At 49.8% G+C, this 16,553-nt stretch overlaps 1 protein-coding gene across 4 annotated transcripts in view; it reads right to left on the reverse strand.

Annotated features, from left to right (window-relative positions):
• Window positions 1-5,100: 5,100 nt before the first annotated feature.
• Window positions 5,101-16,553, reverse strand: part of CCNJL (cyclin J like) — a 58,376-nt gene continuing 46,923 nt past the window's right edge. For all 4 annotated transcript variants that reach the window (XM_067033424.1, XM_067033426.1, XM_059062687.2 and 1 more), the window contains 3 exons: window positions 10,483-10,785; window positions 8,736-8,895; window positions 5,101-7,249 (listed from right to left, as the gene is read on the reverse strand). In XM_067033424.1, the coding sequence (XP_066889525.1) occupies window positions 6,826-7,249; window positions 8,736-8,895; window positions 10,483-10,785 (887 nt within the window). In that variant the 3' untranslated portion in view covers window positions 5,101-6,825. The remainder of the gene's footprint in view (window positions 7,250-8,735; window positions 8,896-10,482; window positions 10,786-16,553) is intronic.

Here is a 16,553-nt window from a genome sequence, read left to right on the forward strand (position 1 = left end):
TTTAAAAAAAGTCAAAGCTGAACAATGATGACTTCTAGCTGGATTCTGCTGCCAAAGCCATGACTCTGAGGCCTCCCTTAGTGAAAAGGGTAAGAACCTTACAAGAGCCAGTAGCACCAAATGGGAAACTCTCTCCTTCCCTAATCAAAAAGCCTGCAGGACTCCTTGAAAAGAGAAGAATGCACTCACTGTAAGAGTTGAATTATCTAAGTGTCCATTAGTGGATGAATGGATAAAGATGTCTGTCTGTCTGTCTCTCTCTCTCTTTCTCTCTCACACACACACACACACAGGAATACTATTCAGCCATTAAAAAAAAGAATGAAATCCTGCCATTTGTGAAAACACAGATGGACCTTGAAGGTATTATGTTATGTGAAATAAGTCAGATGGAGAAAGACAAATATCGTATGATTTCAAAATAAAACAAAACAAACTCATAGATGCAGAGAACAGATTAGTGGTTACCAGAAGGGAAGGAGGTTAGGCGGGTGGGTGAAATGGTTAAGGGGGTCAACTGTATGGTGGTAATGGATGGTACCTAAACTTGTGGTGATCACTTTTCAGTATATACAAATATACTGCAAAGTATATACAAATATACAAAGTATACAAATATACTGCAAAGTTGAATTATAATACTGTATACCCGAAACATATACTACAAAGAGAGCTGAATGATCTAAATTATCTTGAACATACAAGTCCCACATATGGGGTATTAGAAATAAGGTTTGCCCGACACCTTGCGAAGGGTCTGGCACACAGCAGGTGCTTAATAAGTGCTACCTGACCTCAGGTCCTTGCAGCCTGTGTAATCTACGGCCTTTCACTCTAAGGGGCCAGCCTTAGCTTGGACGGACAGCACAGCCCAACTCACTGGCAGCTCAGTCCTCGCCTCCCCCCACATTGTGCCCTGAAACTTGTTGCTTTCCAAGGACAGCACTCAGCCTCCCGCACCCACCCACCAAGCCAGGACCCTGTGAATGCCAAGACTTATTGCTAATTAAGTTAACTAGGTAAGCATTAACTTAAACTAGCAGTGTTGCTGTTTCCCCTCCAGACTGAATAATTACTCATAATGAGCTTGGATAATAAGTCTCTAAATAACAGAGAGGTAACCATAATTAGGCTGAAAATTGAGAGAGAGAGAAGTAAGGGAGAAGAGTAGAAAAGAAAGAAAGAGCTGAGGGTTAAGAGAGATTGTTTATACTTTGGTAACCGATTCAAGGACAAATTCAAACACTGCAGCCAGTGTTACAAAGATTCATGGAATAGAAGGAGCTCAACTAGTTTAAACTCTGTATTCCATAGATATAGAAACCAAGGCTCAGAGAGGGGAAGAAATTCATCTAAGGTCACACAGCAGATTAATGAAGGGGCTGGGCATCACTGGCTGATGGAGGCTACAGTTTTTCATTCCAGCTTATGGGGGTAAGTGGAGTAAGGTGAGATGGGGTGAAGTGTCCATGTTGCTGGCATCTTGGAAAAGAGGCTTCCTCAGCCAGTAGAAGGGACAGTGGTTAAGAGCTTCGACTCTGGAGTCACACCGCCAGGGTTCCAATGCTTCTTCTACAACCTAGAAGCTGTGTCACCTTGGGGTAAGTTCATCCATTTTTCTGAGCCTCAGTTTCCTACCTTATCAGTGAGGAAAACAACTGCACTTACCTAATAGAGTCGTCATGCTACGAATTAAATACTAGCCACTGCGACCGTGACCACCATCATCTCCATTATCAGCACTGTCATTCTCAAGCCGTTGTGATGAAAGTGTTAGGAGTGCCCCCTCCACTCACTTGTAAGGCACATGGGCACGCTGCAGTATTTCTTGGCATCCTGTCTTGTCCATGTGTAAAATAGGCTAATATAAGACCTTCCCTTCCCGGGTGACAGAGGAGTTGCAAGGGTAAAAGGTAAAAATCCTCGCTAGTGGCCTCCATAAAGTTAGAGGCGCTTCACCATTTTGCTGTGCTGTTCAAGGTGCAGTAGTGACTCCCTGCTCAGTTCAGGTGCCCTTCACCCTGACCCTTGGAAGTCACCTCTAGCAACCATTTCCCTCCTGCCACGCTCATCTGGTGAAATGAGGGCTTCTCAAAGCATCTTTAAAGAGTACCGCTAGGTGGCGTTCCACCACACACCTGTGGCCCCCAAGGATACCACGAGGTGTTTGTATGCTGGGGGTGGGGCAGGGGGGTGAGCAGTGAAATCCCAAGTGATTGGGCCATGGTGTGGGTGGGTGTGTCCTCTTGGGGGGCGATGCGGAGGCCACAAGGCTCCTCAGTCCGGCATATCTAAGTGCAAACCTGAATCCACACCACTTGCCCATGGTGAGACCTTGGGCCTCTCTGAACCTCAGTATCCTCATCTGGAAAATGGTGATAATGATGTTGTCGTGAGGACAAAAGAGCAGGGGGAATAAGAAACCATGAAGAAAGTATCACGTACAGGGCGTGGAACACAGTAAGTGCTCACTAAACAGGGCCCTTCTTGGAGGTTCTACTGGCGTTGACTGGGAACACACTAGGTCAGAGCTTCTAGAGCAGAGAGATGTGGCAAAACATGGCTGTGCATGTGCATCTCCTGGGGGGTCCTATTAAAAGGATAGCCCAGGCCCCACTGCAGACCTGCGGAACAGGACACTTTGGGTACGAAGACCAGGGAGATATCACTGTTCTGAAGTGCTCCCCAGCCAGGTGTGACCTTGGAGACCACTCCAGTCCCAACCCTCCCATTTTGCAGATGAAAAAACTGAGATCTAGAACAGGGGACTGACTGGCCCTCGTCCACACAGCTAGGGAGTAGCAAAAGGTCTGACTCCAGTATATACTGCCTGCTGTGGCTCTGGTAAGGGCAGGGCCTGAAACATTGGTCCGAGCTGGGCCAGCAGATGGCTGACCACTTGAGTTCTTCCTCCTTTAAAGCTAGAGCGGGGATGGGGGGAGGTGAAGCTCTGGGGCTCATCTGGGCCCCCCCTCAAAAGGGAGAGGCCCACTCATCTACAATATTTGTCACAGAACTCACTGCTGAATAATGATGCCACATATTCCATGCTTTCTTATCATAAACCTGAAGTGCAGCCCAGGCTGACGGCTTACTCACCTTACAAACGAGAAGACAAGTTCAGAGTGGAGAAGAAGCTTTTCTCAAGGTCATCTAGCTAAGAGCAGAGAGACTCGCACCTTCCAACTCCTGGGCTAACGTTCTTGTCCGTACACTAGAAGCTGCAAGCTTCCAGCCTAAGAACCACCTTAACCTGCAGTGTGTTTTATTGGTCTTCTATTGCGTTGCAATTAAAAAAAGATTTTTTTTTTAATCACGAAAAATTAGATCTCCTAGCAAGTGCAGATATCCAGTTTCTCTGAAAATCTGAAGTTGTGGCAACATAAGGCTTACATCCCTGAAAGACTGTAATTAGCCAGAGCTGAACAGAAGCCACACCCCCTCCAGGGGACACACTGGCTTCATCAGTCCCCATCACCTCACGCTGCCTCAGTCATCCAGCTGATTCACTCACTATGTTACCTGCCTGGTCCTGGTGGGCCTTTGGATTTGAGACGCCTGTGCCAAACGCTATGGCCTTTCTGCTGAAATTCGTCACAAATGGCTTCCCTGAGGAACAGAGAATGAGGTTAATGAGGTTGGTAAGATTCTTTCCCAGGAACTTGGTGCCAGGGACCACCAGAGGCAGCCCAGAGGTGGGGTCCCTCCCAGGGGATGCTCTGGGGAGGCCCCAAGCCTGGTCCCGGATCTTCACCTTCACAGCTGGGGCTGGGGGAACCCGTCCCGTGTCAGAGCCTGTTGTGGGCAGAGGCAGATGGAGCCGTACATCACGTCAGCCTGTGTGGCAGCTGTGCAAAAGCTATGTTTCTGTACTTTTGTCTGCTGCTGAGCACACTCTGAGAAGCCCCTTGACCCCGTCAATCAGCAGCACAAATGCCTGGCCACTCTCTTGCGAACCCACATCCATTATTCTGTCATGTCTTCTTCACCAGGTGAGCAGGATGGCCAGCTGGAGCCTTGCACTCATTCAAAACTCGACTGAGGCATCTCAGGGCGGCTGGGGCGGCTCCAGGCTGCCTGGGTTTGAATCGTGCCTCCTTCCTTCACCACACTGTCTTTAGGCAGAGAACTTCTCTGTGGCCCTGTTTTCTGATCTGTAAGGTACAGCTGCCTTGTAGGGTTAGTAGGATGATTATAGGGAATAATATGAGCAAATTCCTTAGCAGAGTGCTTTATAAACAGCAAACGCTTAATGAACGTCAGCTGGGTGATTAGCGCCACGATCACCAGGTATCTATATATCCTATCGGCTGCAGGTGGTTTAAGGCACAGCCATCAAACCCAGTCAACAAACTAACAAGGTCATACCAGAGGATTTAACAGCTATGATGAAAACAAAAGGGGTAAAAGGAAAGAGACCTGGGGGATGACAGAGACCTCTTTGGAAGGTGACCTCGCGGGCTGAGGTTTTTCAACCATGGCACGGTGGTCATTTGGGGCCAGTCCATTCTTTAGTGTGGGGGCTGTCCTGTGCATTGTAGGATGTTGAACAGCATCCCTGGCTTCTACCCGCTGAATGCCAACCACGTCCCTCTCCCAATTGTGACGACCAAAAGTATGTCCAGACATCGCCAAAAGTCCCCTGGAGGGCACAAATGAGCCCTGCTGAGACTCACTGATATAAGGGATTAAGAGAGAGGAGCATTCAGATGACAGAATAGATGGCTTTGGAGACATGGATTTTGAACCCAGAGGGTATGAGAAAGTGTAACCTTAACCCTGACTCTAATCCAGGTATTTGCGATGTTTAGCCCATTTCCTTAAACTAAATCACTCTCACTACCTCCATAATGGGTTCTGTTTTTCCGGAGAGCCCCACCCGATTCAGAGCTGGGATGTCAGGGCCTCACTCACTCCTGCTGCCCAGCCCGTGTCCCAGGGAGGCCCAGCTCCAGCTCCGAGGGCAGGAGCCCGTCTTGCTGTCACCCAAGCCCACAACCTCTTGGCACCAGTATGGGTGCCCATCCCCGGAGGCTGATGTGGGAGAGGGAGGGAGGGCTGGCTGAGAGAAGGCCAGGAAGAGAACCCAGAGAGGCCACGAGCAGGTGATGTGTTTATTGCGGGACCACTTTTTTTTTAGGGGCTGGGCTGGCTGTGAGGTTCTACTGGGGGGGAGACGACGACACAGACGGACGGACCCTCCCAAGCGCCCAGCCCCAGAAAAGACAAACACAATAACTTGGAATCCAAACCAGTTGCACATAAATAGAAGGAGGTTGGCAAAAGAAAAAGAGAAAACAACAAATGAATGTGCACTTTCCTATGCTAGTGTGACAAAGCGGCCCCGCGCCGCCCGTGTCCAGGCTCTTCTTTACTCAGCTTCCACGCCGAGGCTCCCATCTGCTCCGAAAACCGCCTTCAGATCCAACTCCTGGCAGAGTCTGGACTGGCAACCAAGTCAAGAAAACTAAGATGGGTTCTTCTCAAAAAAAACAAAACAACCAAAAACCGCTTTCGTGGTTCTCTGCACCTCCCAGTCCTAAGGGGGTGAATAATGGGACCTCTGACCCTAAACCAACCAAAAAATAAAACACGCTGAGCACAAGCCGTGAGTCAGAATAAAAACATATTGCACATGCTTCCAAGAGTCTTCCTGAGAGCCCTCTCACTGCAGAGACCCAAATACTGGCTTCTGATCCATCCTGTCACTGGCTGTCAGTCGTGTAACAGACCCTGCACGCCCCCAAATCCCCAAAGCCAGTTGGCATCAGGCATACAATCCCACATTATGAGCCTCTGCTCTGAGCCAAACTTGAGGCTGAGGCTGGGTTTACACTCAAGCAGGAGATGCACGCGGTGGAAGGAGGTGAGCATTGCTGGGTTTAAATCTTTGTCTACTTTTCAACAAGCTTTGTCCTCTGGGTGGTTATCGAAGTTCTACAGGTGAGCAGAGCATCCAAGACGTGGAATCTTCCGGAACCGAGAGCCTGGAAAGTGGTTCTCCCCAACCATACGCTTTTGCAAAGGGAGCTCTGTGGTAAACCACAGGTCTGCCCCAAGCCAGGTTAAAAACCTACAGCCCTCGCGTGGGACAGGCAGTGTGGCAATCACCATCATTTTTCTCCTAAGGACTTTTCAAGTATCACAAAATCCCTGATACAGCATGTAAACAAGACATCTTACTGAACAGAAAGCTAGGTCACTTCGGGAAGCAGCAGCATGTGAAATATCTAAAAGGCTGAAGAGGGTTTTAGGTTCCACAACAAAGCAACAAGACAGCTGCCCACTGTGCCTGGGAAGGCAGACAGACGCTCGGGCATGAACACACACACAGGCCCCTGTGGATGGAGCCAGGGAAAGAAAAGCACCCCAGATAGCATCTAGCGGGGGTCTGGAGACACATCAGGCTGCCCCCTTTTCAGTGGTGTAGCTGCCATCGGCAAAGAATAAAGGAGTCTTTGATGCTAAAACCTGGACGTGCTCGTGAACTGCTGGTCTGCATCCAGTCCCCAGTCTCCTGGCCTCTCCCCAGGTCTTTCTCGACCCGCTGGGCCCGTCTCCAGGGGTCGGCCACCGAGCCATCCCCTTGCATCCCAGCCACACGTGGAAGACGTTTTCCAGAGCAATGCTCTTGGGTGAGGTATGTCACTGCCTGTTTTGCCCCGGGTCAGTTTTATTTAAAAAGAGCATGCACCCTCTCTGTTCAAGGGTCCTGAGGCTCTGCGGGGACAGCCTCCCAGGCGCCTCACTGGGCTGGGCTCCCTTCGTCAGCATCCTCTTCCTCTGCCCAGATCTCCAAGGCCTCCCTGCGTGGCTAAAGGTGCCCTATCTGTCGAAACAGCCCGCAGGGAACGCGTGGCTCCCGCTGAAGTAGCTGCTCCCGTAGGTGGCGGCGAGGCAGTGTCTGGGCTCAGCTGCAATGGCCATGTGCATGCTGAGGGATGCGGGCAGCGGCATGGGACACACGTCCAGGGGCTGGAGGGTGGGGTACAGGGCATGGAGGGATGAGCTGCTGCCCCCTGAGAGCAGGGTCCCCGAGTGGTGGGCCTGCAGCGAGTCCCGATAGGCCATGCACAGGTCCTGCACGGGGGTCTGGAACTGGGCCAGGGCCATCGCTGTCGGCTGGCCGAGGCCGGGGTAGGCGGGTGGCTGAAACAGCACCTGGGTGGGAGCTGGGGGTGTGCCGGGCACCATCGCCAGGGCCTGGCTCTTGACCGCGACGGCATCCTTGAGGATGTTGTCATAAGCTCTGAAAGTAAAGGACTTGGGTGAGACTTGGGAGGTCAGAGGCTCCAGCATAAGACACCTGACTTGCTGAGGGGGATGTCAGGAGACCCGTGTGCTGTAACTGCTGGGCCTCTCCCAGCCTGGGCTCACTGCCTGAAGCACTGCCGCAGCTGTTCTCTGACTAAACTCAGGCCTCAGATCTCAGCTTGGATCTGCTTCCTAAAAAACCCTCTTCTGATCCCTCAAGACTAGCCTAGCTGTCCCTGCAGCCCCTCTGCGCTGCCCCACCTTGGCGGTCAACACTGCAGATAATCCAGTCACTACCTGGTCCCTCGTGCAGAGTTCGAGAGAGAGCACCCATCTGCTTTTGCTCATCACTGCATCCCCACACTGGGCACAGCGCCTGCCCTGAGAGGGCAGAGCTCCCGGTGCTTAGGTGAGCACAACCTCTGCCTTCAAGGCACTTCCAGCCAGCTCCATCCACGGCTAAGCCAGCAGATTTCAAGCAGGTTGCCCCCAGGGACCAAAGTGTCTCCATCTGAAAAGGCGGATGGAACAGGTTTTTTGCCATCTCAAAAAAAAAAAAAAAAAAAAAAGCTTCCCCTAGTAAATCTTTTTGGGGAAACAAATCAATTAGAGGCTTTGGTAAGAAAGGAACAAGTGGAGGCTGCAGCAGGTCTGAGCAGGGGGCTACCCCAGAGGGACAGCCTTGGGGAAGAGGCAGGGCTGGTGGCTCAGTATCCAGGGGCACCCTATCCTCACTCGGGCTAGACCGTGTTCTCCAGCTTTGGGCACCTTCTAAAAGGCACAGATTCTAAAATAAGGGTTAGGGAGCAGCTGCACCAGGAGGCTGAGAGGTGGCTCTTCGGGGGCTGGCCCCGTGGTCAGTGGGGCCAGCATCCAGGAGATGCCACCAGCCGTTGGGTAGAAGAGAGACCAGGTGCAGCCAGGCGAGGGCTTTCTGTCCTGTCTGTCCTCCTCCCTGCAGTCAATACTCAGCTCTTTTGCTTCCGATATCAGTTTCAGGGTGTTCTGTCTATGATGTCTTTAAGCACCCTCTCTGAAACACTGAACATTTCCTCCCCAAGATTCCCAAGGACCCTTGCAAGGAGGCTGTGGCCTCTTACGTGAAGCCACTCTGGGCTTAGCTGGCTAAGAGTCAGTTTTGTGGCCATGTCTGAGAAAATCAGCTTATAATGAGAGTGTCTCAATATAATCACCCAGAAGGCTGACTGATACACTGGGTCAAAGAGCCCAAGACACTCAGAAAGATGTGCACAGAGCCCTCTTCTGCTGCTGCACTCTTGACCTAAAAACTGCAAACCCAAAGCTACTCAAAATAGGCAGGACCAACTCCCCATATCCCAATTCTGTCAGGAGTCACCACGGCCCACTTTCCATGAGCCACCAGCCCACCGTAAGCCTCCAGGAAATTGCCTGAAGTGGGTCTTATGAGCAAGTGGAACTTCGGTATTTCTGAAACACAAAGAATCAGGAGAGGAACTTACACCAGCAGGATTTCGATGCATGTGCTGAGATGTTCCAGGGAGTAGTTTGAGATCCTCTGCAGGTCTCTGGTCCAGTAGGGAGAAAGCTGAAGGCAAATCCTAGAGGCCCCAACGCAGGCTGCGGCCACCACAGAAGGCTGGAATTTGTAGAAAATATGATCTGAAAGAGAATCACAGAGAAAAGAGTCAGTATCAGAAAGCCTGGTCCTGGAGTCCTGCCTTGTACTCTCCAGCAGACAAATGATTAGGTCCAAGTTTGCTCACTGCTCCCCTCCCCCCCACACACACACGATGAAAAATTAAAACAGCATGAATTTCCATTCTTAAATCTTAAAACACCTTGGCTCTCTCAGTCTGGGTTTCTTATGTCAGCCTAGAGCAGCAGTTTTCAAAATACCATCCCTGGCTTCCAGGGGCTGCAATGGGCTTGCTGATGGCCTACAAGCAGAACTGCCAAACACCTGTTCCTTCCTTTGGCTGTTAGGGGTGACCCACACACTGTTTCGAAGGCTTCTTTTTGAGGTTATGACTGAAGGCTACTTAGTAACAAAGCCTGGCCCTCAGTAGGCACTCACTAACAATCTGTTGAAAGAACTAACAAATGAATGAATTCCTGTAAGTGTTTGATATTCTTAACTAAAACTGGAACTTGACTTAAGTTTACTGGGGAATTCTCCCCCCCTCCCCTCCACACCCCAGCTTTACTGACGTATAATTGACAAATAAAACCTGTGCATATTTACCGTGTACAGTGTGATGTTTTGGTACATGTACACACTGGGAAACGATCTGAGAAATCTTAACGTCCTACTTTGATATATGGCAACATGGCAAAGCTGGGACTACTTATGTGCAAAGGCAAACTGTTGAAATTCCCACAATTCTCATGAAGAACAGTCAGTTATCAGCGCATTATTATGCTGTCTTAAACTGTTTATGACTTTCAATGATTTCAACATTTGCCTGTTAAAGTATGAATTAGGCAGGGTGGTATGGTTACAGACATAGTCAGAGTCAGACTCCCCAGGTTCAAATTCCAGCAATGGCCTTGGGTAAGTTACTTCACGTCTTGAGTATCAACTAAGGAAACTGATGCGTAAAATGAGAATAGCACAAATGATTTTCATGTGAAGTCGTTGTGAGGTTTAAATGAGACAATGCATGCAGAGCACTAAAATAAGGTGCCTGGTACATAGTAAGTGCTCATTTAATGCTTGATATCACAATTGTTGATGTTGTTATTGATATTATTGATATTTGGTTTGCAGTGGGTTATCAGGTGGTTGTTATCAACAGTATTTCTGACCTAGTGTTGTACTTAATACCGAGATCTTTAGACACTTTAAATAAAAGTCCCCAAACAGGGTAAAAGTTTATTGCTAAAGCAGATGTAAACATAATCCTCTCTCCCACCCTACTTGTATGATGATAGCTCTTCCGGAGTGACCTACTTGTGGATTTGCATTGTGTTCCAGATTAGTGTATAAAAAAACTACAGGTGATCAGTAAATAGACAGGCTACCAGCTGCCTGCATACAAGCTGCTACTTCTCTTTTACACGTTACTGCTAACACATGGTCGAATCGTCGCTCCTTCTCTGCTGATCCCTGCCAAGTGGAGTGATCTGGTGATTTGGGTGGATGGGCCCGCATCAGCAAGGACTCCCTGGGGCAGGCCTCTCAGGGCCCCTGACCCCGGCCCCCCGTGTGGCGGGGGAAGGGCAGACAGGTCCTGACATCAGCCCCACCTTGCAGGGTGACCTCTAGGAAGTAGTGGGCGTACTCCTTGAGGCACTCTTTGGTCTTGCGGGGGCAGGTGGTGGGCCAGCTGTGGCAGTGGTGGTCCTTCTGGCTGACGGAGGCCAGGAGGTAGTAGTCGAGGAAGTGGGCGGGTGTGGGCAGGCAGAGGTTCCAGCCAAAGGCCTCCAGCAGCAGCAGCTCTGTGCTCAACAGCTCCTTCTTGGTAAGGGAGAAGTTCTGGCTGCTCAGGATCCTCGTGCTGTTTATCTGCTCCAGCTTGGGGACGTGGTCTTCCCTATCCTCGAACTTACCTGAGGGAGAAGTAGAGGTTACTGGGACTTTTACAACACTTGCTGTAAAAGCCCACCTTAAAGTACCTGGATGGTGCTGGCAGGGAGAAGAGCAAGCCCAAAGGCACACATTCCAGATCTGTCACACCTGGGCTTGAATCCCCAGGCCATCACTTCCAGCTGTGCTGTGTGGTCATGGAAAGGTGTCTCACCCTCTCTGTGCCTCAGTTCTCTCACATGTAAAATGGAACTTATACATCCTAAAGCTTTTGTTAGATTCAATGGGAAACCTCACACCAAATGTTCAGACCAGCATGAGGATCACAGAAGGTACTCAACAGCAGTTAGCAACAGCAGCAAGGGCCTGGGGAGTAAGGTGGCCCTCCCATCTGGTCCTTACTAATTCAGCCTCAGGACTGGTCAGGGGGCCACTGTCACGGTGACCTTGCAAATCTGGCCCTGTCTCTCCAGACGTGGAAAAGTCCTTCAGTGGCTCCCCAGTATCTTTAATACTGAGTTTAAACTCTGTCAATGGGTTCTTAGTTTGGATTCCCCCAGACACAGTTTGCTTGGGATGTGAGCCTAGGAAAGATCTGTAAGTAGGAGAAGACAGGAAAGGGACAAAAGCCAAAAAGGCACTTGATCTTGAAGAGGTTTCTGCACTCCTATGTTCACTGCAGCATTATTCACAACAGCCAAGACAACCTAAGTGTCCCCTTTCAGATGAATGGATAAAGAATATATGGTATTTACATACAATGGGATATTATTCAGCCATAAAAAGAAGGAAATCCTGCCATTTGGGACAACATGGATGGACCTTGAGGGCATTATGTTAAGTGAATAATGAGAGAGTCAGAGAAAGACAAATACTGTTATGATATCTCTTACATGTGGAATCTTAAAAAAACAAACTCAGATACAGAGAGCAGACTGGTGGTTGCCAGAGGGGGTGGGGGATGTGAAGATGGTCAGAGGGACAAACGTCCAGTTATACGATAAATTAGTCCTGGGGATGCAACGTCGGGCATACTGACTATACTTTACCGTATTGCATATTTGAAAGTTCCTAAAAGAGTAGATCTGAAAAGTTCTCACTGCAAGAAAAAAAAGTCTAACTATGTGAGATTATGGATGTTAACTTATTGTGGTGATCATTTCACAATATATGCATATATCAAACCACCGTACACCTTAAACTAATGCAGTCTGCCAACTGTATCTCAATAAAACTGGAAAACAAAAAAAAGTGGCGTCATGTGACTTCCAAAGCAAGGCTTTAAGAGGCCTTGCATCTCTGCTTTTGTCCCGCCTGGAGTGCCATTCCCAGACCTCTGTGCAAGGAAGCAAGTCTAGCCTATTGGAGGTGAAGAGGCCACAAGGGGGAGAACCAAGACGCCCAGGCAACAGCCCAGCCAGCACCGACTCTCACACACGTGAATGAGGCCACCCTGGACCTTCCAGGCCAGCGGCTCCTCCAGCAACTGTATGAAGGAGTCCAGGTTATACCAGCACAGCAACCAACCAAACGACCCACATCGTTGTTGTTTTAAATCACTTAGTTTTGGGGTGATTTGTTTTGCAGGAACAGACAACTGGAATACATTCATATCAATGCACAGTGGCAAAAAGATGCGAAACCCCGCAGACAGACATGTCACACAGCTCGGGAAGTACTGAAGGAACAGTGACCTCATACTGGAAGGTCCTGGAAATAATCTGCAGGAAAAAAATCCACATGAAGCTAGATAGAAACAAACAGAAATAAAACACAAGCCTGGGCTTCCCTGGTGGCGCAGTGGTTGAGAATCTGCCTGCCAATGCAGCGGAAACGGGTTCGAGCCCTGGTCTGGGAAGGTCCCACATGCCGCGGAGCAACTGGGCCCGTGAGCCACAATTACTGAGCCTGCGCGTCTGGAGCCTGTGCCCCGCAACAGGAGAGGCCACGATAGTGAGAGGCCCGCGCACCGCGATGAAGAGTGGCCCCTGCTCACCGCAACTGGAGAGAGCCCTCGCACAGGAACAAAGACCCAACACAGCCATAAATAAAATTTAAAAAAAAAAACAAAAAAAACAAAAAAACCAAAAAAAACCAGGGGCTGGTGTATGGTAAGGGCTCAATAAACAGCAGACTTTAAAAAACAAAAAAACCAAAAAAAACACAAGCCTGAGGTTATCCCACTCAAGGGTCAAGGGAACTGAGGATTTCCACGGCAATGTCCCCCTGACAGAATCATCAGTTGTAGAAGGCCCTAGTGGCAGCCTCTGCTGTGGAGGGCTCTTGCAGGCAGGGGGCGTGCAGCCACCACACCCTCACTAGGGGGAACCACGCACACCTGGCTGTAGCCTCGGCCACGGAAGTTCTCTGCAGGCACCGTGCCCTCCTTGCCTATGAGCACCCTTCTCCATTCCCTCTTCACTCCGCCAAGCTCACCCTGTCCTTCACCTTGAAGCCACCGCCCCCTAGAAACCTTCCCCGACCATGGTCCCCACGTGCTGCCCGATGCCCACATCGGATGGTGGTGGCCTCAGTCTGGTCACCTTGGCCTCCAAGCCTAACTTCACTGGGTGCAGAACAGCTGCGGGAGCAGGTGTCGGAAGAGGCAGTGGACGACCAAGCTGAGCTCCGAGCACACATCTGTGCCGATGAAGGGAACAGCCAACAAATCGTCCACACACCTGTGCTCAACTGCCAGCGCCCCCTGACCCAGTTCTCAGCAGACGCTCAGGCTCGCTGAGAGATAAGGAAGTCACCACTTCAGGCAGGCGGCCCTGCAGCACATACAACACATTCCTCACTAAGGCCTCAGAAGACGTCACTGAGAAATGAATCTGACCGGGCACGTCTGCCCATCGGAATACATTGCTGGCTGCCAGCAAGACCGTGGAGGGTCTTCCCACTGACTCTGGGAAGCCTGCATCCTTCTTCTCAGGGAGCCAGGCAACAGCCCACTGGGTGGGCAGAGATGCTGACGTGAAGCTCTAGTGCTTGCCACAGAGGAGCAGAGACGATGCTGACCGGTCCCCAAGCGGCTTGCAGCAAAGCAACCCAGACTCATCTCCTTCCCGAGCCCCATCCACGGCCCCGCCAGCGGAGCACACACCTTATTCCCTTGCCATGTACCAGGGCAACTCAGGCAGGAAAAGGTGAGGACAGTGCTGCCCCTTCCCCAAGGGGAGGAGGCTCTTGAACGCTGAAATCCTGGGTAGGGGGAACCCTGCCGACCAGGTCTTGCTGCCTTCCGCAGCCTCAGGGCCCCTCACCCTCCCCAAGCACTGGATCCAGCCACACTTGGAATCTGGCCCCTCCTCCAGCAGGCGTGCTCATCCCCTCACCCCCTTATCATGTGTCCTCCAGAGCTCAGTTCAGAGGCCGCTGAGTGTCATCAACGCACTTCTCACACTCAGATTGTTTAATCTCAAATAGTAGTATCAATGGCCAGCACCTGACCATTAACAGGTCATTAACAAGTGAGCCCCAGAAGGATAGGAACCATGTCCCACGTATTCGAAGGTGTGCCCCGAGGTGCCAGCACAGTCCCCGGCACACAGTAGATGCCCAATGCCTATTTGTTGAGAGAATGAATGGTTCTCTCTGGATAGTTGAATTGTAGGCCATTTGAATTGTTCTCCGATGCTCTCTGATTATTTGTATCTGCTATTTTTTTCTCCAACAATTCACTTACTCCTTATGCAAATTAAAAAGAAAGAAAATAATATTTTTCTTGCAAAATTGTCAAGGTTTCCCTGAACCTTGGGCTGACCTGAGCCAACGTTGTTCGCAGGCACTCAATAGCTAGAGCTCTTTTCTTCCCAGAGCAGAGGGTGGCACGGTGAACGTCACGGCTCTGGTAGAAACCTTTGCATCTGGTACCTTTAAAATGCAGAGATCTGGAGTCAGCACCTTAACCAAGCGATCAAATGTAGCATCGCCATTGCATCGTGCCAGCGGTGGCACCAAGACCCTTCCGCCGTCTTGCTGGCAGCCAGCAATCTATTCCGACGGGCCGATGTGCTCAGTCAGATTAATTTCACCCTGCCCTCAGTGCTTTTCAAACCTTTCAGAGTTCTGCCTTTTCCACAGCCACCAGGCCCAAAAAGGATCACCCTTAACTGGAAGGGGCCATGGATTACTGAGGAATCTGATTCACCTGCTCCCCACACTGGGAAGGCTACATGGGGACCCACCGCACTGCAGAGCAGAGCAGAGCTGGGTCTGAATCCTCGACAAGTTGACCCTGGACCTAAAAGCACTAAACTCCACAGGCTGTTCATTTCTTCTCTAGGAATCCGCCCCACACGGAGAAAGCATGGCTATGCAGGATGCAAACTGCTGTAAGAAGTACCCAGCACACAGAAATGGACAGAGCTCCCATGCTGGGCCGGGCACCAGGCTTTGTGCTGGACACACAACAGATCCTCCCAGGTAGATTCTGTTCGGAGCCCCAGAGGCTCAGAGAAAAAGCTCACGCAAGCACTCAGCTCCACACCTAGGAGTGACCTCGCAGCCCCTGCTCTTAGCGAACAACACATTTCACAGCCAGCAAAGATTTTATGAGTTTCCTGGTGTTGCACGTGCCCGGCAGACGTTTCCTCCCCTCCTCCCATGACCGTGAGCCGGGCAGCCCTTTGTCCCCAGCCTGCCACCACCGAGCACCGCCACTCAGCTGCTTGCTACTTATTGACAAATGGCACAGACAACAGATGCCTGGGAGTCTTTAGGCAGGTCCCCCCGGGAGGGGCGGGGGACAGAAGTCGGAGTCTTTCCAAGTCAGACAAGAGCCACAGACTGTCTTCAACTTGTTTGATGTACTTTTTATTTGGAAAGGTTTCAAATCCACAAGAAAGAAGAAAGAACTGAACAATGAACCCAGATGACCCTTCCCCAGATTCACCAACAGCTGACACAGAGCCACACAATTGCCGTGTGTGTGTGTGTGTGTGTGTGTGTGTGTGTGTGTGTGTGTGTGTGTGTGGTATATAAATATTGGTTTTACTGGACCATTTTTTAATTAACTTGCAGGCATGACATGCCACCCCTGGATATTTCAGCATCCATCCCTGAGGTCATTTTCCTACCTAATCATAATGTTATTAGCAATTGCAAGAACATCAGCATTAATGTAGTTAACATTTTCTAACTTGAATTCAATCCATATGTGACTTTCCCCAAGGGTCCCCAAAATGCCTTTTATAACCTTTGTTTTTTTGACCCAGATCCAAAAGGCTACACATGGTGTCGTTACATCTGTTTGGTCCCATTCTCTGTTTTTCATGACATGGACTCTTTGGATGAATCCAGGCCAGTTGTACAATGTCCTATATTTTGGATTCCCTGATTGTTTCCTCATGATCAAACAGTTTGTGCAAGAAAACTACAGAGGTGATGTTTTGTCCCTCTTAACAGATCACATCAGGAATTATACAACATCAGTTTGTCCCAGCAATAGCGATGCTAACATCTGATCGCTTGGTTAAGGTGCTGACACCAGATCTCTCCATTTTAAAGGTACCATTCTCCTGTGAAATTAGTAAGTCATCTGTGAGGTGACACCTCAAGAATAAGTGAATATCCTGTTTCCCAACAGCCTTTAACTCAATGGTTTGGCATCCATGGAGGATCCTTTCCTGAATAAATTATTACATTGGAGTTGAGAAAAAGAATTTTTAACAAATCTACCGTTTCATCTACATTTTTCTTTTTCGATATTCACACTGTCCCAAATTTGAACAGTGAGAGCACTGTCAACATACTAAGGTTAAAAAAAAAAATCCTAAGCCTATCCGAG

The sequence above is a fragment of the Kogia breviceps genome, chromosome 4 (assembly GCF_026419965.1).
Source record: "Kogia breviceps isolate mKogBre1 chromosome 4, mKogBre1 haplotype 1, whole genome shotgun sequence".
Taxonomy (NCBI): Eukaryota; Metazoa; Chordata; class Mammalia; order Artiodactyla; family Physeteridae; genus Kogia; species Kogia breviceps.